We start from the raw sequence: 23662 nt of genomic DNA, 5'->3' as shown, positions 1-23662 counted from the left end.
ACTTGGGGTCACCTTCCTCATGTTACTGTAGTATCTGTGACTGAATGAGTGTGTGGCTTCAAAAGGCGGGGCCTGGCGCGGTGAGTGATGTGGGAGTCAGCGAACGAGAGTGTAGTTAGCCGCGTTGACTCAGGTTAGCGGCCGGCTGGAAAACGGCCAACCCGTTTGTCAGTCTGAGTGTTGAGTTACTCGGCGTTAAGTCGGGGCCCTCAGCAGCTTGGGAATGAGCGCGCTTATTACGCGCATTACCGTTTGGTCAATAAAGCGCATGGAAGCGCACTGTCGGCTGTTTCTATCCCAACCGCCTGTGGAGGGATTACAATTGGTTCCAACTAGCGGCGGTAGGCTAACTTATGTTTGCATGACCATAGACGTGTAATTCTGTTTTGCAGTCGAAATGAAATTTCTGTCCGTCTGTCTTCTATTTTACACCCTCTTTCCTCCTGGCTCACACTAATTGCTACGTCAGTCAGCAGTAAAGATCCGGGTGGGAAAATGATCACTGCAAAATCCCGTGATATGGCCAAAAGTCAGCAATACAAATGTAGTTCTGTACCATTTCAAAATCCGCAATACGGCGACGGACAAGTGCATAGGGATTTCGAGTGGACTTTTTAGGTGCGCTATATAAATATAGCTGTTCCTTGATGAGGATGTGAGGAAAACGAATAATTGCAGAGGCAGATCATTCACTCATGCTCTACTCCTGAACGACTCCCGAGGGATTTTAGTGGCCTTTTTAGGAACCATCTCCTGGTCAGTGTCAGTGTCCAAGTGCGGGACGAGTACTACTTGAATCCCTGGCCAAGTATGGGTCAGTTGTCAGTTCGATACATTTGCATTTATTTAGGGGCAATTTGGATTGAATACATTTGAATTGACTCATTATTGAGGTACATATTGTTCTTAATATTCTTACGTTTTTGCTCATGTTAACTCTATTCCTCTGCCTCGGGGAGGTGTTGGTGTTATCGGTCAATGCGAACGAAAACCAGCAGATATTCCAACAGCTTCTTCCCTCCTGCCATTAAATTGCTGGTGGACTCTGCATCATTTGCACAACTGGAATTATCTCATTATTACCACATGACGAGTAACCTTTTATTGATAAGCGACTCTCCATCAGTATTTTTTGTCCAAATGGCTGCCTGTCTATGGTTTGAAGGGAATATAGAATACTTTATATTCTAATATGTGATTCTAACTAGTTTGGAAGAGAATGTGTATTGGAGGAAAGGAGTATATTGCAGGAAGGCCCCCAGCGGGGGGTATTTGGAGACAGATGGCAAAGAAGAAAGGAACCGCGGGGAGCCACTATAAACATTGAATGCAGGAGACATCTGCTGGCGGCGTCTGGAGCCAGATCAGATAGTCGTCATTCGGCCGAACAACGACGACGTCAGATTACGGACCAATCGGACGACAGCGATTCCATACCGGCCTGTTTGAAACATTGTATAAGTCCGGGGTAGAGTCAGATAGTTTTTGGTTCGACTACTGTATCTGCTAAGGAGAAGATAGGGTAGTTACGAACCCAGAGCTCTGCAAAATGGACGGACTCCTCTGTCAGGAATAAATTGGTTTGGGTTTTGTACATCGGTGTGAACGAAGTTGTTTCACGAAAACGAGCACGGGAGTTAGGAGATTTTAACGCACAGGTTCCTTCAGCTTGTACTACAGCGTCTCCAAGCACGGGAGACAATTTCCTTGTGTGTTTTTGACATACTTGGCAAAAGAAAGAGCATTCAGATTCTGATTCTTAAGGGTCAGATCGAATCACATAATAGTTTGACTTTATTCCCGTCAACGTTGGGGTGGTGTTTTTCCACATAAAATCACAACTTTGTCATAACCCCCCCCCCCCCCCCCCCCCCCTTTCACAATATTATGACTATGTATGTGCAATTTGAAGTGAAGTTTTTCCACATGAAGGTGGACTTTATTCTTGGAAAATTGTCTTTTTTCTGGTAATATCAGAACTTTAGGAATACAACCTCTGTCTCAGTTATGATAAATACTTCGGCCTACTCTGCTCCTGTATTTTAACGTCGCTCGTTCTTGCGTTACTCGGAGAGCCAAATCTTTTCTGGGGTCGTCCACAATATAAAAAAAGTCAGGAATGAGTGAATGCTCTGTGTCCGTCCGTGCTGTTAATGGTTGTTCTTGTCAAGAGTTATTTTGTTGGATTCATTTGAATGCATTTTCTTTTCTTTTTCGTGTGCTATTTTGGATTGCCTGATCTGTTGTATCTTGTGTGCGGGACCCCCTCACAAACCAATACGTTGCATCTCGAGGGGTTTATCCCACGTAAATAAATCCATTTTCAACAACGACGCCATCGAAACCGAGCCCGCGACGAACGGGGCGGCGAGCGCGCTCACGTGAGGGATGAGGTGCAGGAAGGCGTCGCCGCTGAGCGTGCCCACGGCCAGCGCCACCAGGAAGCTGAGCAGGAACTTGAAGAAGACTCTGTTCATGAGCGGGATGAGCACCACGCCGAGGAGCGAGAGGAGGCTGATGACTGTGACGGACAGGAAGCCGCCCAGCCACGCTGACGTGGGCGCCAAGGCACACGAGCGCCAGTTGCCAGTAAGTCTCAAGTCTTGAAGAACCTTCCACTTTCAAGCCACTTTAATGTTACTAGAAGTCAAGTCACCTGCCGTGATGTTTTTGTTGCTCTCGCTGTGGTCAGGTTCGCTGTGGTTGTCATGGTGACCGTGGTTATGATGGTCTGCACGGGAGATAAACGTTATTAATTATAGCATATATATATATATATAATGCCATGAAAAAGTACGGGCCGCTTTTTCAAATTCTTCCCTTTGTGCGTCGTTTCCCCACTTTACTTGCGGCTCATCACAACATTCGGTTCATTTTCACTGATTTACACCCAAACCTGATTACCTCCAGACCTGTTCAATCAAGAAATCACTCAAACAGAATCTGCCCCGACAAAATACATTCGTATGAGTGTTAACAATCGAGGCAGCTAGCACTAAAGTTTAGCGGTAACGTTACAACGATAAAGAGCCCTTGCGATATCCAGATTTTAAAAATGGGACCCTATCACTGACCTCAAAACGGAATAAAATGGCTAATAAAGTAGTCATAGATATTTTTAGTTGTGACGCACGGGGGACTTTAGTTCAAAATTCAATCATAATGTTCTAAGATGATATTTATGTATCCATAAACTCTTAGTACATACAAACAAGTAGCAAGTGGTCTTTGTACGGCATCCAACGTGGTGCAAGACTCACCGTCGCCTTGGTGCAGGACGCAGGCGCCGGCGTCGATCTGGTGCAGGAGTGCCGGGCAAAGGTAGGCGAAGTCGTCCGGCGTTACGCCGCCGTCCTGCGCCATTCCGTGGGACGAAAGAATGCTGGACGCGTTCTCACACTGACGACGACCAAATGTCGCCAAACAACCACGATTCAAAATGTTTTTGTTTTTTTTAAAGTCAGAAGGCTACAATAACATAGGAAAAAGCTGCCATCTTTACAAGAACAAATTTGGGACAAGGACAAAAATCCACCTTTTGTTTTCAGAGTGAACGCAAGACTATTCCTGTGATAGAAGGACTTTTGGCCAAAAACAAATAATTCATAATCCAAGCATGTCTGATTTATGTGACGATACTCGACAGACAGTCATATCAGAGCTTTTAATTGGCCCAAAGCTAAGGTAGGGAGGAGTCACTTATTTACTGTATTATGTAGGGCTGCAACTAACGATTATTTTAACCCTTGGTACTGAGTCCATTATTTTTTCCCATTAATCGATGAGTCAAATACATTTCTGCATTGAAATGAATCAAAATCCCCAAAATGAATTAAGCCGTTCCAGCTCCGCAAAAACATCACAACTGTTTTGTTACGCCTTTTTAAATAAAGACGAATTACAACTCGTGTCGTAGAACATCCTGAAAGAAACTGATTTTATAAAGTGTCATTACTGTACATACTGTAGTATTTGTGTGTTGCATGTGTCCCTTTAAGTGGCGTGGCCTACCGAGTCACATCGAGAGCCGGTTAGTCTGCGTGTGAGCGTCTGGGCGTGAGATGTGGCCTACAGCAGCTCCTCGCGAGTGTTGTCCTTTTGTTTGTCCCGTTCAATGAGCAGCCGACAGTGCATCGGCGACCTCAGCAACACTCGAGAGCATGAGAGTGCCTTCATTCTTTCCAATTTTTGCCCCACTTCAGTCAATCTGAAGCTCGCTTGTAGCTATAATTTCCACCGCAGTGACAGCTCAAAACTAGAAAAACTCGGAAGTTGGGGTACTCGTAAGTCAAGGTACCACAGAATGTACTGAAAAAAATAAAAATCAAAAATACTCGCCATCGCCATTGGAGGTGCGACAACTAATCAATGATCAAATTAAGTAACAACTATTTTGATAATCCATTAATCATTTAGAGAAATTGTCTGCTTTCAGCCTGTCGGTCCGTTTTCTGTCGTCCTCCATGAAAGCAGACTGATTATCTTTGTGATTTTTCAGAATAATACATTTGCAAACATCAGCCTTTACTCGGGAAAACAATTTCTGACTGATGTTACGGACCAAACATCGAACGGAATCATAATCAATTTGAAATCATGTCCTGTTTTGAATAAATGGATGGAAACATAAAATGTTTCTTTAATCCGATTCATCGGTTAATCGGAAAAAGAATCGACAGATAAATCAATTACCAAAGTCATCGTAAAATGCAGCCCTAATGTTCGTTTTAAAAACGATACGACAAATTATTGCAAATCAATTAGCGGATAACCAAGTTGTTGGAGACGCACCTCAACGTGCTGATTGCTGGAGTCCTCGCGGTGATCGCGGCCACGGTGATCACGGTCGTCACGGTGATCGTGGTCACGGTGATCGTGGTCGTCACGGTGATCGTGGTCACGGTGATCGTGGTCACGGTGATCGTGGTCGTGGTTGTCATGGTGATCGTGCTCACGGCGATCGCGGTGGTCGTGCCCCTCGTGCGTGCGGTTTCCCGTCGCGCGAGTCTGACTGTCGCTGACCAATCCGGCGCGGTCGAGCGGCGCGTCGGCGGCCGTGCGGCTGCCGCCGTCCACGCCGCGCCCGTCCCGCTCCTTGGGGGTCCCGGAGGGCTGGTGCGATTCTCCGTCTGGGTGACTATGGCGGTGCTGCACCGTCACGCTGCGGATGCGGTCCAAGCCCACGCTCTGCAGGAGGCGCTTCAGGCCCGCCAGGGAGACGCTCCCGTTCTCGCCGTACCTGAAACGAGGCGGGCGAGCCGTCATCACGTGGAGGCGACCGGTGTGGATTTAGCACAGCGGGGAAAGAATTTCCGGCCCGCTCACGTACATTGAATCAATCGTACATTCGAAACGTGGCCCGCATCTTACATTATTCTTTTTTTAAATGTACAAAACCTTTCTTGAAAATTTCTGACATCGCCAAGCTTGTTGACATCCAGTTGGGCGTCAAGGGTTGCGTTTAGCATGTTGCTACATGCACGACCTCGTGCCGCGGCGCCCACCTGTCGAAGAGCGCCTCCAGGTGTCTCTTCTGGCTCCGCTCGGCCCGCCGCGCGTCCACCACGGCCGAGATCCGCGGCGAGCGCTCGGCGCAATCGGCGCCGAGCGAGACGTCTCCGGCCGCCGTCGCGAGGATCGTCAGGACCAGGACGGCCCGGCTCGCCTCCGCCCACATCATCTCTGCCGGCCGCACAAAAAGGAGCGGGTACCGTTACCGTAACCGACACATTCGGGGAAGAAATAGGTTATATGTTGTGGTTTCAGATGAGTGGCGAGTTAGAGAAAGTGAAGTAACTGATGGAGGGGTCAAGGTGGCAAGGAGACGTGGGAATAGGGATCAAGGAGGCTAGGAAACCAGGAAAGTAGGTGACAAGGAGCCAAGTAGATCAATAGACTGATTATTCATTTGCTCATCTCCTAAAGTTATCATCGGATTACAGTTCAATTGCTGATCGGGAGATGCAAAACGGCACACCGAAGGCTGTAATGTAACAATCGGTTTTAGAATTAAATCGCTTCAAGTGCCCAAAGTTGTGATATTAAACATACTGCCTTGTGAGACGTGAACACATTTCAAATTGAAGCTTTCTCTGGTCGTCAAAATTGGGATTGTGGCCAGGACAGCAAATATGAGGATAATCCTTGTAATCTGGAATTATGGATTGAAAAAGAAAAAATTCATCAGGTGACAGCATACCTGAGGAATTGGACCACGTGACGGGAACTGAATGACAACAGGGAAAGGGAGGTACTGGTCGAGACTGCTACTTTGAGAATGACGCCGAATTTAAGAACGGCGTTGAATCAACTCACTTCCAGTCCGTAAAGTTGCGACGTTCAACAACATGCTACAGACACGGTAAGCATCTTTTAAATAGGCGCCTTTTCTACGTGGAGTCTGGTGACGCAATTGCTCAGCGAACTCGTCGGCTCGTCCTTCGAAGGCGGGCGGGCGGGCGGGCGGGTGTCCGTCCGCCCGTCCGTCCATCCATCTTCCGTAGCGCGCATCAAGTTAGAGACAGTTGGCTTTTTTTTTTTTTTTTTTTTTTTTAGCATGTGTGTGTGTGTGTGTGTGTGTGATGCTAACTCGCTGAGCTAGCTCTGTTAGCGCGGTGCTAGCGTCCACTTCCGTCACAGCCGGCTGCCCGTGGAGGCTCCCCGGCCTCGGCGCGGTTCCGAGCGTGGAAAGGCGGCTGCGTTGACGTCAAAGTGCGCCCGGCCGATGGGCACGCCACATAAACAAGAGCACGTTGCTTTTGTGCGCTCGGCACCAGCTCGCCAGCTCGGTGCCGTGTGCACAAAAACCTTCAACCCGGAAGCCCGACGGCCGCCATCAGGATGTCCGCGGCCACAGCGCAATTTCACGTCGAGCGCCGAGCGGGAAGCTGATTTTACCTTCTTCTCCGTCTCCTCCCGGTGCCGCTCGGTCTAAAAGGGATTCTAGAAAACGACTGAGTTGGTTCAGCGGTGCCTTCAAGGACTGCGGGAAATCAAAGCGAAAGAAGTTTAAGACGGTGTGGAGAGCAAAAGGGGCGGGGCAGAGCACAAAGGCTCGTGTTGTGATTGGCTGCCAGTGATGTCAAAGACTTGAGAGGCGTCTTTGAGTCGGAGGGTCAATCAGAAGCTTTCAACTTCACAGCTTAAAAACAAAAACAAACATTTCACTGCCAGTGTTTTTCCAAAACATCACTTCTTGCCCAAGGTCAGCTGGGAGATGTTTTTTCATTTGGTTCTTTTGAAACCTCTGCCGTCTGTACACACGCGATCGACCGCGTGGCCGAGCACCGCGGCGCCGATATCATTCATCGCCGCCGTCGGACTCGCTACAGACAATAACGAGCTGAGTTAGCCGTCCGTACGATGTCGGAACTACAACTTATTTCTAAATGTGGAAACGAGAGAGCTAATAATCGACTTGGGCAAAACAAAATCTGTCAAGTCGGCCGTCCTCGCAAACGACAAGAACAAGCAAGTTGAAATTGTAGCCACCTTCAGATTTGCGATTCCCTTAGTACTATTAAGGCTTGACTTTTGGAGGTGTGTCAAAGTTACAGCTCGGCGTTGTGACTGGGCCCATACGAGTCGGTTTTGCTCGACGGGTTCGTTGACCACTCCCTAAGATCCAGGATCTCGTACGCGCCGGCCGTCGCGGCAAGAGCAAAGCCGACGCCGGCCGCGAGCCAACAAAGGGATATTTTCCATCTCCGGTGTTCAAATTTGAAGGCCTCAAATGCAAGCTTATGAAACCTGTTGCAAAAAAGGCGAAAACAACAAATTTGTGGTCACGCAACAGAGGCGGGAACTTTCCCAATATAAGCGAGAGAGACTCGTAGCTAGGGACTCGAGCTGCTGGATCCACTCCGAGCGGTCATACGAGACCAGAAGCTTCCGTAAGTGTGATTTTGTGCGTATAATAAAAATCCCGCGCTAAACTCTCACCAACTCGCCTCGCTGATGAACTCCGAGTCTCTTGAACGCAACCGGGAACGAGACGTCCCTCCCGAGGCGCCCAAAAGCGGACACCGGGCAGTTAGCATTCGAAGCACTTCAGTACGATATGCATCTATGCACTTGACATGCGTCTGTTTTATCGGCGCTGTGTTTTATTGACTCGTTAGTCGGTTGTCAACATTGGAGTTGGAACTATGTCAGCTGTGTTTTTGTTGTCTTCTATTAGCCGTCAACACATATTTCCTTCCATTGGAATGCACATTGTGCTTTTCACACGAATAGGACAATTCACTTGAAATCTGCGCACGTTTGTTTCTGAGCCGCTACTGCCTTTCAAATGGATGTCGTTTGTGTTTCGCGTGCACGTCATTCATGCGATGTGGCTTTGAGATCGATCAAGTGACCTGAATCTCGGTCATATGAAAGAAACACGTGGCGGGACGACGCTGCCGGGAACCTCTGCGAAAGGCGCGCTCACGAAGGGAAAAAATGGAGGATGATGCAAAAAGCAGGAGGGGAATGTGGAGAAAGAGCACAAGTGAACTTTTGCGAGTCCGCCGGCAAGACGAAGAACATGCTGTTGCGTTATAATGTGCTTTTATTATGCGGTCGGTGTTGGGTAGTAACTAATTACGTGTAACGAGATTACAACATGGTTGTAACTGTAATCCATTCCATTAGTGGGAGTTTCAGTTGCTTTTGGAAATGTCCACGATTCCAATTTGATGAACCCTTCACCTGTCAATCAAATGCGTCGGCTCGCGTGTAGTCAGCAACTGGCTGAACGTGTGAACGTGCGCCGGCCGCTGTGTTTCAGAAACACTTAACTTCCCTTAAGTGCGTCTGTCGTGCGGAGCGAGGCTGCGGAGTTTTGGACGGAGCCCACGCCGGTCCACGAGCCCACTAGCGACTAGTGCGTACTAGCCTAGCCGCTAGTAGCGGGCCACTTGGCGACTCGCCGCAACAGAGACGCTCGCCCAAATAGCACAAAACACAAGACGCCTTTTTCAGCTCGTAGGCAGAACTTGACGGCTAACTGCGGCCGTGCTACAAGCGGGCCAGCCTATTATTACGGAGTCGCTCGCAATTAGCCATTGCCGCTTGTTCGAAAGTGTACGCCGCGGCAGCTGGCTTTTGTCACGCCCCCGACATCCTGCCAGCTGAGATGGTGAAAAAGAGTTGAAGCTATACCTCAACGATTCAGTTTTCACCGCTTGCTACCTTCATGTACGTAAAACCAAAACACGACAACGACTTTGATGCGACTTTAAAGGATACCCATTAAAGGGCTTGAAAGGACATCCGCTTTGGGCTTCCCCAAAAATGACAAATCACAAAAAGTCTGATTCAGATCCATTTTTTTCTTTGCTTATAAAAAAAGAAGCAAATGATAATAGCCTTACGCAATACAAGTTTGACTTTTGCTTATTGTTTTCCATTTGTGCTATTTGCTTTATTTCTCCCGTTACCTTACCAAACAAGCTTTGTTTTTCGTTTTCACTCGGATCAACTCCCACAGAAATTCTTCCTTGACAGATAACATCTTGACATCTTGGCAAAGATGTCCCTTAATAAATCAACACTTGAACTGTTCAACGGTTTAACGTATCACGATGTGCCTTCAAACTGTTCCGTTTGTTTGTTTTTGTGCTCTCCGGAAGACTTTTCCCGCATCCGGATGAGGCGAGGTCACCTCGGCAAAACGGTTGCAGCTCGGAAGCGCGTACCCTTTTCTCATTCCTGTCATACGTAAAGCATCGTCACTTGTTTCCTCATGGGGATTCAAGTCGCTAGTCACTAGGAAAAGTGGCTCAATCTCGCGAAATACATTTTTCATTTATTTCGAATGTTTTCTTTTGATCCGTGTACGGCACTTTGTTAACTATCGCGATCCAATTGCCCAGCTTTCCGCTCCGACTGTGCTAAACTAGCGTCTCTGCGTTTACGGTCAGGCTGTTAGTGTAAACGGTGCACATCAGCGGGGACCTGCTTTCACTATGGCGGTCATGAAAAAAAGGGTCGAGAGCAATAGCCACCCCTGACGACGACGACGGCGGCGGCGACGGTCCCAGCTGGAGTTTTCACACCGCATCTCGGCCGCAGAGAAGATTTGACGAGTCAGCTGAACTTCAAGGACAAATGCAACAAATGTCAATAAAAACAGATGGACTCGACTCACGACATACACTAAGTATTTCAACATTTCAAATACTGTACGGCACATGCATTATGTACTTCACACAAACATCGAAACCTTTCAAATGCATTGCGTACGTTCCAAAACCATATTTCAAATGTAGTAGTACTGTGTGTACTTTTCATAAACCTCGGAGCAGCACAAATAGAATATGTAGCTACGGAAAGGAATATGTCCTTTCCGTATGTGACAACTGAGTGTCACTGATTTTGCGAAAGAAAAATACTGAAATAGTATCCTGGCGAGCTCGTGCACAGTTTTGTGACAGAAGAGTCTCTGCCAGGACGAAGGGCAAAGTTTATAAAACCGTGGCGAGGCCGGCCACGATGGACGGATGAGAGACGGTGGCGCTGAAGACACGACAGGAAGCAGAGTCGGAGGTGGCGGAAACGAAGATGTTGAGGTTCGCTCTCGGAGTGACCGGGTCGGATCAAATTGGAAACGAGCTCATCGGAGGGGCGGCCGAGGTTCGATGTTTTGGAGACAAAGTTCGAGAGAGCAGACTTGGGTGGTTCGGACACGTCCAGACAGAGGAGAAATAATGAGTATATTGGTAGAAGGACGAAGAGGACGGAGCTGCCAGGCAAGAGAGCGAGAGGAAGAGCAAAGAGAAGGTCGATGGATGTCGTGAGGGCAGTTGGTGTTGGAGAGGAGGATGCAAAGGAGAGAGAGAGAGAGAGAGAGAGAGAGAGGGGCTCTCATGGAAAAGGAGGACGCGCTGCGGCGACCCCGAAAGGGACGAGCCCAAAGAGTATTTATATATACAAGTCATAACAATAATAAACACTCTAGAGCACATACAAAACAAAAATGCCATGGGTGTCAGGCGCATTGAAATTTAAAGCCCAAAAGTTTTAGAAAATAGTTTTTTCATCCTTTTTGTTACTAGATTCCTTTGTCATGATAATGTAGGGAACAGTATCAGTGTGAACGTGTTTAAAAGGGTTCCGATTGCCATATTTACAATTGGGAATATATTCCCCCCCCCTGATTATTCAATTATATCTTCTTGATATTATATCATCATCTTAACAAGCTTTCTAAAAATATCTTTTTTCAGTTTAAAGGGAAAGTCCGACGAAGGTGCTGCTGTCCTCGTTCAACCTGGAAGTGTTTTTTCTTTTTGTCGCAGCTGAGTTTCTTCTTGAGGGCTACTCGACGAAAGAAAGCTCACGTCTTTTTTCACTTTTGTTCCACGTGCAAAATGCTCGCATTGAAATTCTTTGTGGCCCCATATTGTGAGCGAAGACAGAAAAGTGCTTCTGCGTCAGACCGCGCAAGCTCGCGCCATCGGGCGGCTTTTCCATCCGGTACGTTCTGATTATGTGACACAGAAGGTCGGAATCGAAAAACAAAACCGTTTTGAAAAAAAGTTGATTCGACAAATGGTTCGTAATTGATATATAAAGAATATAATAGCGTGAGAATGAATGATTTTATTCCAATGAACAATTTTACACAGCTTTTGGTCGGAAAAAATGTATTTATTTATATACGCCCGTGACACAAATTTACTTCCCGGATCGCTCGCCGCAATACATCCCATCGCCAACGGACGCTCGGCCTCGGTCTCGGTCGTCACGGTTACGTCAGTAAACGCCAGCAGGCTTTGGACGTTGACCTTCCGCCAGCGGGACTCTTCAGGAGAAACGTTGTAAAAACAAGCAGCGGCTACGGAGGGCGCGGACATCTTGTGGGAATGTTCCCGGGATGCAAGATGACGACGAGGAGGATGAAGGCTGATTTCGGCCGGAATGTCACGTCAAGTCGGTTCAACAGCAAGCGGGAGCAAATCAAAAGCTTGGAAAGGAAGAAAGAGTCTCCTAAGTGGATTGTAAGGCAATCCTCTTTTATTTGCAAGCGCGTCCGCCGCGGGGCTTCTCGTCCCGATTATCCTGATTATCCGAAAAGCCGTTTTGCCCGTCAGCCAATAACGCCGACTTCTTCTTCTTCTTCTGCAGCCCTACCGGAAACCGGCCCAACTTGAGCTGCTTCCCTCCCTCGCGATCAAAGTTATCGGATGTCGAAAAAGGATGGCGGACGAGGGTGCCCGCTTATTTCTAGACACCGCCGCCACACCCGCCGAGAGCAATTGATGTAAATGAGATGAATGAGCTACTATCGGCAGGTTTGCCAGATGAACGGGTTGGTTTCCGGGGCGACCGGTCGCTTATCTGGGGGGGAACTCGGACCCCCCGTTCGCACCCCCCCGCGGGAGGGCCGGATTATCCCTCCGCGGCCGCAGACGGCGGGCCCGATTAGGGCCGGCTAGCTGGCGGACTCGGCGGCTCTGTGCGGTGGACACGAAGGCCGGGAAGCAGTCGAGGAGTCTCCAAAAAGTGTTTACAAAAACCCAAAACGCAAACAAGGACCACGGAAACGCCTAAATGGCAACTTAGAAAGGTCCCAGAACATCAAGAGCCGAACAGGGGCAGAGAAACACTCGGCGACGGAACACGTGAGAACGCGAGGCGTACGTGGACGCGACCTCCACGAGCAGACGCGGACCCGAAGAAAGCGGCCGACGCCGTGCGAGCCGAGCGACCGCACGACGCCGAGGAAAACCGAACGAGCGAGAACAGGTGACGCAAGAAAACAAAGAGAAAACATGAAACAAAAGGAAATATAGGAATTCGCAATTCGAAAAAGACAGATCGCGACGGGACCGTGGGACAAGCAGGAGCCAACCCAAAGCAAAAAGCATCTTACAAGCACGTGACAAGCGGTTTCTGATAAGCACGTTGAAACCATTTGGCAGGTATATTATAACGCGTGTTCTCTCTTGTGACCAGGCGACAAGTACGTTGTATGCGTGTGCCGAGCAGTTGACAAGTAGGTTATAACCTCGTTATAACGTGTAATAAGCGGGTTGTCATTGGCCCCCGGACACATGGCGTGGCAAATAATCGGAGATTTGCTTTCAATCTTCCAGATGAAGATTAGCCGCCAAGAACAAAAGCTCAGCGCAAAATCTCCAGCCGAGACCGGCGAAACTCCCGAATAACCTCTGAACTGGAATCGACCGATTGGAGCGGGGACACATATGGACAAACAAGCGTTGCGGCGTAGACATGCTAACATGCTAACCCCACGCGGGAAGATTGGAACCCGAACCCCAGCAGTGTGAGACACTCTTGATCGCCGCTAGGGCGCCGCGCCGCCGCGTTCAGTGCGAAGTAAGCTTATTTCTCCTCTTTGTGCCTCCTGCTCCAGCAGTTCTGCGCATGCGCCGTATCCTCCCGGAAGTAGGAGGTGCCTCCCGCAGGAAGACGCGCGCGCACGCACGCACGCACGAACGCCGAGGAGAAGGACGCGCGCGCAGGGAGGCCAGGATGTTGGACTGCTCCTAAACGTCCTCTCCTCCTCCATTTTTCCTCTTCCTCCTTCCTCCTCTTCCTCTTCCTCCTCCATGATGGCGTCGGGCGCGGCGATGCTCGGCCGCCTCGTGCGCGCGTGCACCTTGTCTCTGCTGCTGCTCGGCGTGCCCGCGGCGCGCGCGTCCTACCAGCCTCAGGGCGGAGAGTGCAACGGGAAAACGTGCGCAGGTAAGATGACGACGAGGCGTTCAATTCTCGAGCGGATGACGATGAGGAGGATGAAGGCTGATTTCGGCTACCGGTGACGCGCGTGCGCGCGTGCAACCTGCAGCCTCCCGTGACGCGTGCACGCGCTCGGCGCGATGGAAACCACAACAATCAATCGATTGGAATTAGGATTAAGATCATGTGGCAACAAATGAAACATTTCATTCCTAAATGACTCGGGCGAAGGGAAAAGCAAACCCAAGGCCCGGGGGCCAGATGCGGCCCGGCGCGTCATTTCATGTGGCCCGCGTCAGCGAATCACGTGCGTCGACTTTATGTTCGTCCACACCGCAATTCTAATCGTCTTCACTTTTAATAATGCGGTTGGCGCGTGTGCCTCGCGGTTCTGAGGGACGGGGTTCAAATCCCGGCTCTCCCTTTCCTTTGTGGAGTTTGCGTGTTCGAGACCCAACAAATTGCCCAGGTGGATGCAAATGCGCGTTTGTCGACACGTGTCCTGCCATTGGCTCGCGACCAGTTCGGGGTGTACCGCGCCCGTCCGTCGGCCGAAGTCAGCTGTATTTGTGCAAAATACTTTTCCGACATGGCGCGGGCTCGCTGACGGCGGCCGACGCGCGTGACGTCACAATCCCAAAAGTTGCCAGATGGTGCGGCAGCCACATCCCCGCCGACAAGGAGCAACACGCGGTCGCTGTCGGCCTGTTGCGGCGTCGTTCGAGTTGGTCGCCGAGACGACGTTGCAAATGTCCTTGCTTACAATTACAAGTTAACCTCTTGGAAATGCGGTCTAACATTCTGGTCAGAGCGTCTGCCTCGCAGTTCGGGGGACCGGGGTTCGATCCCCGGCCCCGCCTGTGTGGAGTTTGCGCGTTCTCCCCGTGCCCGCGCGGCTTTTCTCCGGGCACTCCGCTTTCCTCCCGCATCCCAAAAACACGCATTGATTGGAGACTCTAAATTGCCCGTAGGTGTGAATGTGAGTGCGGATGGTTGTTCTGTTTGTATGTGCCCTGCGATGGGCTGGCGACCGGTTGAGGGCGGACCCCGCCTCCTGCCCGGCGATAGCCGGGATGGGCTCCGGCGCGCCCGCGACCCGCGTGAGGAGAAGCGCGACAGAAAATGGACGGACGGATGGATGCTTCAAACCCTAGATCATTATTTTGCGCTTCAAATGACAAACCAGATAATAACAAAGCACGATGCAATGCAAATATATGATACATTTTGTTGTTGCAGTATTTGGAAAACCGCCATTGCGTACCCTGTTCACCTCATGACAAATGTGCACAATTCCAACAATATCTCTTGATATGATAACCCAGAGTACCCCGCCTCCTGCCCGACGACAGCCGGGATAGGCTCCGGCACGTCCGCGACCCGCGTGAGGAGAAGCGCGACAGAAAATGGACGGACGGACGGACGGATGGATGGATGATAACCCAGATCCCGGAAGTGAATATTTCATAAAAAAGTCCAAAATGGTCAAGATCAAAAGTTCGTTTATGTGTTCAAAAGTGTCACTTTGAGTCAAACCTTTTGGAAATCTCTGACAGACTCATAGCTTGAAGGTCATATTTGGGAAAATAGGTCACGTTTGAGAACGACACATGACCAAAGGGAGCCAATCGCAAGCGAGGAGGAGGAAGTGAGATGAAAGAGACAAATCTGAGTTTTTGCGACGACTTTTAAATGGAACAAAAATTGTAGTCATGGAAATTTGCAAAAGCAAGTGAAGTTTTCTCTTCGAATCAGAATCCAAATGTCTTTCTTGTCCCTTAAAGACGAATCGGTGTTGCAGCAGAGCACAAAGAGGACAAGAGAAAACAGTGAGGATACAAGACGATTCAAAGTCAGACACAATTCAAACAAAACAAACCCAATGAAAACACAACGAGAGGGGAGAACGAGAGAAGCGAGGCTCCGGGGCGGGAGGGGTCCTTTACGATCCCCCGGGCTTTTTCGCGTGAATTTGCCAGCGAGGGTGGGCGGCGCGCCTCCGACCGGCCGCCGCGGGCCCTTCCCGGAAGCGACTCGCTCAGCCGGAGGTCAGGAGGCTCTCCGTGCTGGATCTCTCAAAGGTTTATCGGCAGGTGTCGGGGGAGCTGGGCTCGGCGTCGTTTCTTGAGGAAGCGCCGCCTTTGACCAGCTTTTCCGCACCCGACGGGAGGTGTCGGTGGAATAGGTGAGGTCTGCTGACACGCGGACTCCGAGGAACGCGAAGCTTTCCGCTCTCTCTAGCTCCTCTCCATCGATAAAGAGGGCGGTGTGCTCGCTTCTTTTGGATTCCCCGAAGTCCGCCGTCGTCCGACATTCCGGTCCGCCTCCCTGTAGTCCGATTCGTCGGTCCCGGGAGGGCGGCGGCGGCGGCGGCGTCAGCAAACGTGACGACGGTGTTGTCGGAGGGGGCCGAGGACACATCCCTGGGGGACACCGCGGCGGGAAATGAAGGAAATGCAAATGCGACATCCCGCTTTGCGTTTGTGGTTTTGCAGGCGTGCTGGAGAAGAAGAGCGACCTCCGGGCGTGCGACCCGTCCACGTGCCGCTTCGGAGGCGTGTGCAGAGACGACCAATCGCAACTCAAGTGCGTTTGTCAGTTCCAGGTGACCGTCCGTCCGTCGGCCGAATGATTCCGTTACTATCAGAATCCACTTTTATTTCCTTAGTCAGCCCAGGCGTCGATGGCGCTGACCTTTGTGTTGTTGTCGTTGTGTTTGGCGGCGGGCAGTGCCACAAGAACTACGTGCCGGTGTGCGGCTCCAACGGGGACACGTACCAGAACGAGTGCTACCGGCGCCAAGCGTCCTGCAAGCAGCAGCGGGTCATCGCCAGGGCGGCGCACGGACCTTGTTCTGACGGTCGGCGCTCCGGCTTCTCTCTTGCGCAATCTCGTGGGAATCTTTGATCGATTGCGTGCGCGACGCTTCCGCAAACGATCTTGACAACTTTGTTCAACTTCTTCGCAGATCCCGGCTCGGGTTCGGGACAGCCGGACGGTGAGTGCTTCTTCTTATTCCAGTTTTTCTTCTTCGAGTTGTTCCAGATCTACTTCTTATTCTTCTATTTTTCTTTTCTTTCATTTCAAATGTGTAATCCTCATCATCCTCATCATCAAATCCTTACAAAAGTGTCATATCGTAACTTTGGAAAATGGGAACCGTATTGACCTATCGGTTCCCTCATTCTCAATATATAAGAATATTCTTGCAGTTGTAGTCTTACTTCTACTTCTCACTAGTTTTCTAGTTCTACTTCTTTGTGGCTATTGTAGTTTTAGTTCTTCTATTTCCAGTTCTTCTAATTCTGCATCGTCTATTTCTAGTTTTTATACTTCTGCTTCTTCAGGTTCTTCTTCCATTTCCTCGAGTTCTCCTTCTTCTGTTTGTAGTTGTTCTACTGGTTGTACTTTAGTTCTAGTTCCTCCAGTTGCGGTCCATCTGGTTCTTCTGTCCTCGCCCTCGTTCTTCCTCTCGCTCTCCGTTATGTTTTTGAGCGTTTCCCCCCCCCATTCTTCTCCCAGATGAAGAAGAAGGTTCTGCTTCTGATGTGATCAAGAAGTTGGGCAAGTGCAGCACCTGCAAATACGGAGCAGAATGCGACGAGGACGCAGAAGACGTATGGTGAGGCCGTAAGACCCGGACAAAGACCGGCAAAGTTGACGAGACCTGACAAAGACAGCGAGACCAAATCCTGGAAAAAAAAAATAAAAAATCACCGGACTCGACAAAGACCGTGAGACTTGAGAAGACTGTGAAAGCCGGACTTCCGGTCGGGACGCCGCTGCGATAAGTAGGCTCCCGACAGAACTGGAGTCGTTCCGGAAATACTCCCGTGCAAACTCGGGGAGAAAATCCTGACAAAAAGACCGAGTGAAGGGAACGTGTAAGAAAAACCGTTCGACCTGACAAAGACGGCGAGACCCCGCGAGCCCCCCAGCAAACGGCATCTCCACCGGAGTGCGCCCACGCGTCCTCTTGTGTCTCCAGGTGCATCTGCAACATCGACTGCAGCGGCCACAACGAGAACGCCGTGTGCGCCACGGACGGCAACTCGTACAACAGTCCGTGTTTGGTGCGAGAGGCGTCCTGCATGAAGCAGGAGCAGATCGACGTGGAGCACCTGGGCAGGTGTCGAGGTCGGAAAAGCACCAAACTCAATTGCGACGACAAACGCGAGGCAAAATAGGAAATATTTCATCTTACCGAGCAGTTTTGTTGAGCTTTTTTTGACATAAAAATCTTCAGCTTAAAAGTTGACCTTAAAACAAGAACCACTGCGGTATCCCAAACGTTGTGAGATGAAATTGGACTTTTTTTTGTTTTTAATGGAGCAATTAAGGTGGGCAAGGAGAGTTCCAGCCAAACGCACAAATACAAATTGAGAACACTCGCAAGGACCTGCCGTAGGCCACGTCTCGCACCCACATGCTCACACACAAGACGAACCAAGCGATCTGATTCCAGCTCGGAGAATCTGCCAAATAATTGATGCGCCCTTATAATTCCAATTCATTAAAAAGAACAAAATGAAAATAAGATGGGGATTGGGTCAAAAAAAACAAAAAACAACAACAACACACGAATAATCTGCGAATAGGTGAATTTGTGAATGCTGAAGCGCAAATATCAAATATGCGTCGGTCAGCTGTATTTCTTGTCTCGTTTTTGGAAGCCCGGTTTTTGCAGTTCGGCCTCCGCCGCTCTCTGCCGCCCCATGTGGCCGAGGCCTGAACTGAAGCCCATTTTTGCTTTTTGTTGTTTTCCTCGCCGCCAGCCGACAAAGACAAAATTGGCAGGAAGGACGACGGAAGCCCTTTCAAAGTAAACGTCCTCGGTAAGGCCAGGGGAATGTCGACGTCGCTTCTCGCCATCACGTGTATGTTGACGTCACGTTTGATCGGTCAGAAACCAAAGGACTGGAGCACGGAGACGGATTCTACGCCGGAACGCCCGACGCCTGCGGCGACTCGCACCCGGGATTTTGTCTGCATGGACGCTGTGAAGTCCACTACAACGTGCCCACCTGCAGGTAACACCCGGAAGTCATAGCGCCGACGAACGCTACCAACTACTACGAGCGCTGAAGTGCCCTGAAAACGAGGCTTCGAGCTGTTTCTTGCCACCGCCGGGTGAGCTAAGATGACTGGGAAAAAAAAACTAACAATTACACGTTGTGTATTTAAAACAACCACGTCGCTTTGCCTCCATTTAGCTTGATGCTAAGAAACAATGCAAAAGGCCATAGACAAGCTAGTTTTGCGTCGTATACAACCCTTTAAGCCACAGGGGTCGAACGCACGGCCCGAGGGCCAGATCCGGCCCGCCGCGTCATTTCATGTGGCCCGCCAAAGCAAATCACCTGCGTCGACTTCACGTCTCTTGCTAAAATACCAAAACTGCAGATGGAGACATTGCAAGCATTTTCCATCCCCCTTTAAAATAAATTGGAAAAAGTACGACTGAAAATTTGTAACATATTTTTGACCGACTTCTGCTTTCAAAACGAGTTATCCGTTAATTTGTTGTAACTATGCAATAATATTTGGGGCTCGTACATTTGTATGGGTTCGTAGTGAGGATTTTTCCATGCCGCTTGTTTTCGGACTAATACCAGTACAAGTATTCACTCCTAAGTACTCACCGATACAAATACGACTAGTGCTTTTGATGTATCATATTTGAGTTCACACAATGACCGATCATTGTGAACAAAGATCTGATGTGTCAAAGGTCGCAGTGCAGAGCCAACTACTGCCGAGTCGGACTTTCTGTCCGATTTGTATAATTTTTTTGCCTTCGGTATATGTCCCATGGATATCGACAGCCTTCGCGGGCACCCTCTACCTCGAAATGAGGCCGGTATCGGTACCCGCCCGTCCCTAGTTCAGTCATAACGGGTGTCGCCCTCCGAGGTAAACCGCCCCTACGCGAAAATGAGTTGGGCGCCCCTGCCTTAAGCAATGGCTATTTGAACACAAACGGTGAAACGACCCATGCGGACGGATAATACAGCAAAACCTACAAGCGTATATTCTTTATCCTCTGCGAACGACGACAAATATTACTGCTGAGGATGCATTGTGACGTCTCTTCTGTCTCGATGTATGTCGGTACTATACTGCCCCCTACTGTGCACTGTCGGTACTATACTGCCCCCTTACTGTGCACTGGCCATTTTTGAGTTCTGTTGGAATGTGGAGTTAGTAAAGCTCATCCCCCTGTATACAGCATTGGCCTCATTGTATTCCACACAATGCGTCCTTATTTTTTACGATATGACGATTTTTAGGGACTAACGAGACTGCGTTCGCAATCATTCCAGACTCCTCGAGCACTACAAAAGGAATTTCGAGTGGACTTTCTGGGGCTCTATCTAGGTCCACTATATGAAAATCGCCATCGCCAATCGTGATTACGGAGTAGGGAATGATGTGTAATTTGTGACTATGTAACGTGTGCGTGCGTGCGTGCGTGCGTAGGTGCGAGTCGGGCTACAAAGGCGTCCGCTGCGACGAGCTTCAGGACTTCAACGTGCTCTACGTGGTCCCCAGTGGCCAGAAGCTGCATTACGTCCTGATCGCCTCCGTCATCGGCGCCGTGCAGATCGCCGTCATCGTCGCCGTCGTCATGTGCATCACCAGGTGTGTGTGCACGCACACGCAAAACACAGCGCGAAGCGCGCGCACACACGACAATCTTCCTTGTTACGCTTCTTCAAAAACTGCGTGTGTTTCTCTTTGTGTGTGTGTGTGTGTACTTGTGTGTCTCTTCAGGAAATGCCCAAAGAACAACCGCGGTCGACGACAAAAACACAACGTGGGACATTTTTCTGCAGACACTAACTCTCGGATGGTATAGCCTCCTCGTCCTTTTTCTTCTTCTTCTTGCTTTTTTTCTTCTTTTTTTTCTCGGAAAAGCGTCAAAGGAGAAGAAGAAGACGAGTGTCCGTTGCCTTATTTCTTCTTTTTTGCTGTGCGGACTCGCTCGCCGTTTGTTGCGGAACGTTGGCGGGCTCCCGCGCTCGCATTTTGGAGCTGCGGGGAACGAGGACGACCAAATGAAAGACTCTCGATCGTGATATGATATGTTGTTTAATTCTTATCATAATGATGACGACTAATTTCTGATTGTCGTAACGTCAAGGTATTTGTCGTGCGGTTCCTCTGTTGGACTCGAGTTGGCATGGCAACCGCTGGAAAATGTTTCGTGTGTCGCGCAAACACGTCAACGCCAGCTTGAATTTCAATTTGATTCGATTTTTTACACCCGTTTACGTTCCTCTTGTCTGATTGGAATTTATTTTGAAGGCTGTTGCAGGAAGTGTCAGCCATCTTCTTTTCTTGGCATGTTTCTAGCAGGCGTTCTCAAACGTTTTGGGTCGACGGAAGAAATATTCCTCCCGTAATCTACCAATTAAACCTAATGAGCGCACGTACCCCGAAACGTCATTGCAATGAAAAAGTTGCCTATTTTCCAGAAAACAAGTCGGTCGGTACGAAAATGAAGTTTTCAGAGGAAGGAAAGAGGTGATATTTGCGAGAACAAGGCCGCACAGCCTTGTCGCCTTGAGAAACTTGGCAACATTGGGCTACTATCAATTCACATTGGTTTCCTTGCAGTGGAAGGCAATTATCAATTGGGGGCGCTATTGCACTGTGAAGATGGTATGCCGCGAGAAAAAGGAAGGACAAAACATTAGGTATAGTCGTATTTTGTGCTCGCGTTTTCTGCGTTTGCGGGTTTTGTGGAGAGCAACTTTTCTTATTGTGTGTTTTTATACACTACAGTTGTGTTGAGTGCAAATGTTCTTACGTTAAATGTCCCGTATTTTGGCTGGTTGGACCTGCATGGAGTGACTCTCTCACAACCGACTTAGTATAAAAGTGTCAATTTCATTTGTGTCCAGAAAAGGCCCCTCTGACAGCTGCTTCTGTTTGAGCCACTTTCGTATCCGCTTAGTCCGTATTTGGCGAAGACCGCCCCCTTTTCTTCTGATTGGCCGCCTCCGTGTAGAAGACCCACACGCGTTTGTTATGTCGACAGCTCTGGCTCGGCAGCGGAGAGGTAGGCGGAGCGCTTCGCTAGTGACGTAGATAAGCATGGGAAATTCCAACGAGCTGATTTCATGCCTCTCGGCACAAAAACGTCTGGAAATCAGGAATGCAGGTACCGTTTGAATTCATTTCATTCATTTGCTGAGGCACCACAGAGACAATATTACATCCCAAATACTAGAAAAAGTTGGTCAAATACTGTATGTCCACTTAAAACAAGTTTTTGGGGTTCTGTAACGGATTCATTGCATTTTCCTCGTATTTTATTAACAGCTGAATTCAAAATCACAACTTTATTCTCCTAATATTCTACCCTTTACTCTGAAAAAGAGGCTTTTAGAACTATATTTTTTAAAAAGTTGGGGAAGTCAGATTTATGTACGTGACAATACGTCACAATCATAGCAGAGCTTTTGATTGGCCGAAGCTTCAGTAGGGAGGACTACTGGGTTTATTTAAATACAGCACTAAAATTAAATATGGAATATTCTCAAGACCCTTGGAGGTCCGGGGATCGCAGTTTGAGAACCGCTGGTTTAGATGACGCTTTTTTTTTTTTCCTGGTGGATTTTTTTCAAGGAAAGCAAAATACTTCCAAGCACTCATCTTAAAAGTATTTAAATGTTTTGGTTTTTTTTTTATCTTGTTTTTTGAACGGTGAAAACTTCACAAAAGGTGAAATGCGGGACATTTTGTGGCAAAGAAAACAAAGTGAATGTGGCGACGGCGAGGACGTCAGTGAAGCAGCTAAGCTAAGCAGGCTAATGTGCTAGCCCAAGTTGCTAAGATGGCTAACAACAAACAACATTCGGGATCATTACTGAAACAAAAACATTTGGGATTGTGCGCTACGCGTAAGTCACAATATGTTACTACGCTACACTACGTATGTGACATTATGACGTACGTTACCTACATTATGTTAAGTGTGTTACGTTGTATATGTTACGCACGTTACATTACGCATGTTACGTATGTTACATCGCATACATTACGTTATGCACATTATGTTACGTACGTTAACAAAAACGTGACATTACGTTAGACACTGGAAGCCAGAGGTTACTGCGAGCTGGGTACAAAAACACATTTTTACTTGCTTTATTTTGGTTAGCGTGGTCATGCTAACAAGGCTAACCAAACGCAAAGAAACACATGCACACACACACACAAATAGACAGACACACACGCACACGTACACGCAGAACCAGATAGGCAGACACACAGGCGCGCGCACACACACAGACATAGATGTACACAATCAGAAAGTACAGAAACACACACACACATGCATGTTGACACCCAGAGGCATGTGCACACGTGCACACGTGCAGACTGATACAGACATGCACAGAAACACACATATGTGCGCACATACTGAAAAACACAAGCACAGACTAACACACAAACAGACACACACGTGTGGGCGGTTACAGACAGACATACACACACACACAAACTTTTGAGTCCTCCGTTTTACTCTCAGGTCGTTAGCGCTTAGCAAGCTAGCTACCTTTTTTTTTTTTTTTTGACCAGACAAATGTTTTCAAGTTGCTTTTTTAGCGACGTCATCGAGAGCCAAAGTGACAATCGTCATCAAACATTTGTCGGTTATTAAATTATTTCTTTGCGGTTGGAAAAGAAACAGTGGTCGTCGTCATGTTGTGTCGTGTTTGTTAGCTTAGCATGTAGCGTAGCAGCGGTAAGGGGGCGGGGTCCAGACAGACGTGATGAGTCGGCAAACTTTTTGCCAAGTTGATTTTTTGGGGGATCGACACCAGCAAAAAAACAAACAAAAACAACGTCCTAAAAGCGGCCCCCTCCTTCCCTGAACGTTTGTCTTGTCGTGATTGGTCGTCTTAACGTGACCTCAATGTGTTGTCGTGCATGAAAACTTTCAATAAAAACTCACGTTCAC

General features: G+C 48.8%; 2 protein-coding genes across 9 annotated transcripts in view; one reads left to right on the top strand and one right to left on the bottom strand.

Annotated features, from left to right (window-relative positions):
- The window catches only part of slc39a6 (solute carrier family 39 member 6), a 12991-nt gene extending 5967 nt beyond the window's left edge, over positions 1 to 7024 (bottom strand). Inside the window, exons 1-6 of one of the 2 annotated variants that reach the window (XM_061693940.1) lie at positions 6898 to 7024; positions 5505 to 5682; positions 4792 to 5239; positions 3261 to 3399; positions 2657 to 2731; positions 2382 to 2551 (exon numbers count right to left, since the gene is read on the bottom strand). In XM_061693940.1, coding sequence (XP_061549924.1) covers positions 2382 to 2551; positions 2657 to 2731; positions 3261 to 3399; positions 4792 to 5239; positions 5505 to 5680 — 1008 coding nt within the window. In that variant the 5' untranslated portion in view covers positions 5681 to 5682; positions 6898 to 7024. Of the gene's footprint in view, positions 1 to 2381; positions 2552 to 2656; positions 2732 to 3260; positions 3400 to 4791; positions 5240 to 5504; positions 5683 to 6589; positions 6857 to 6897 lie in introns of those variants that run through there. The other variant, XM_061693941.1, reaches the window with a different exon arrangement.
- On the top strand, positions 6232 to 23662 carry LOC133411491 (tomoregulin-1-like). Of its 7 annotated transcripts, none has more exons than XM_061693951.1 (13): positions 7820 to 7892; positions 9906 to 10144; positions 13083 to 13273; positions 13364 to 13695; positions 16185 to 16294; positions 16420 to 16549; positions 16658 to 16687; positions 17212 to 17311; positions 17678 to 17826; positions 18465 to 18524; positions 18596 to 18719; positions 20170 to 20331; positions 20464 to 23662. In XM_061693951.1, the coding sequence occupies exons 3-13, from the start codon at positions 13194 to 13196 to the stop codon at positions 20546 to 20548; spliced, it is 1362 nt and encodes a 453-aa protein (XP_061549935.1). In that variant the 5' UTR covers positions 7820 to 7892; positions 9906 to 10144; positions 13083 to 13193; the 3' UTR covers positions 20549 to 23662. The 7 variants fall into 7 exon arrangements, with proteins under 7 accessions (XP_061549937.1, XP_061549939.1, XP_061549935.1 ...); XM_061693954.1 differs by lacking the exons at positions 7820 to 7892; positions 9906 to 10144 and adding exons at positions 12653 to 12732; positions 12943 to 12982 and having other exon boundaries at positions 13367 to 13695; XM_061693948.1 differs by lacking the exons at positions 7820 to 7892; positions 9906 to 10144 and adding exons at positions 12653 to 12732; positions 12943 to 12982.

This window comes from Phycodurus eques, chromosome 13 (genome assembly GCF_024500275.1).
Source record: "Phycodurus eques isolate BA_2022a chromosome 13, UOR_Pequ_1.1, whole genome shotgun sequence".
Classification (NCBI taxonomy): domain Eukaryota; kingdom Metazoa; phylum Chordata; class Actinopteri; order Syngnathiformes; family Syngnathidae; genus Phycodurus; species Phycodurus eques.
The sequence above is the reverse complement of the archived record's forward strand: the minus strand, read 5'-3'. Positions and strand labels throughout refer to the sequence as shown.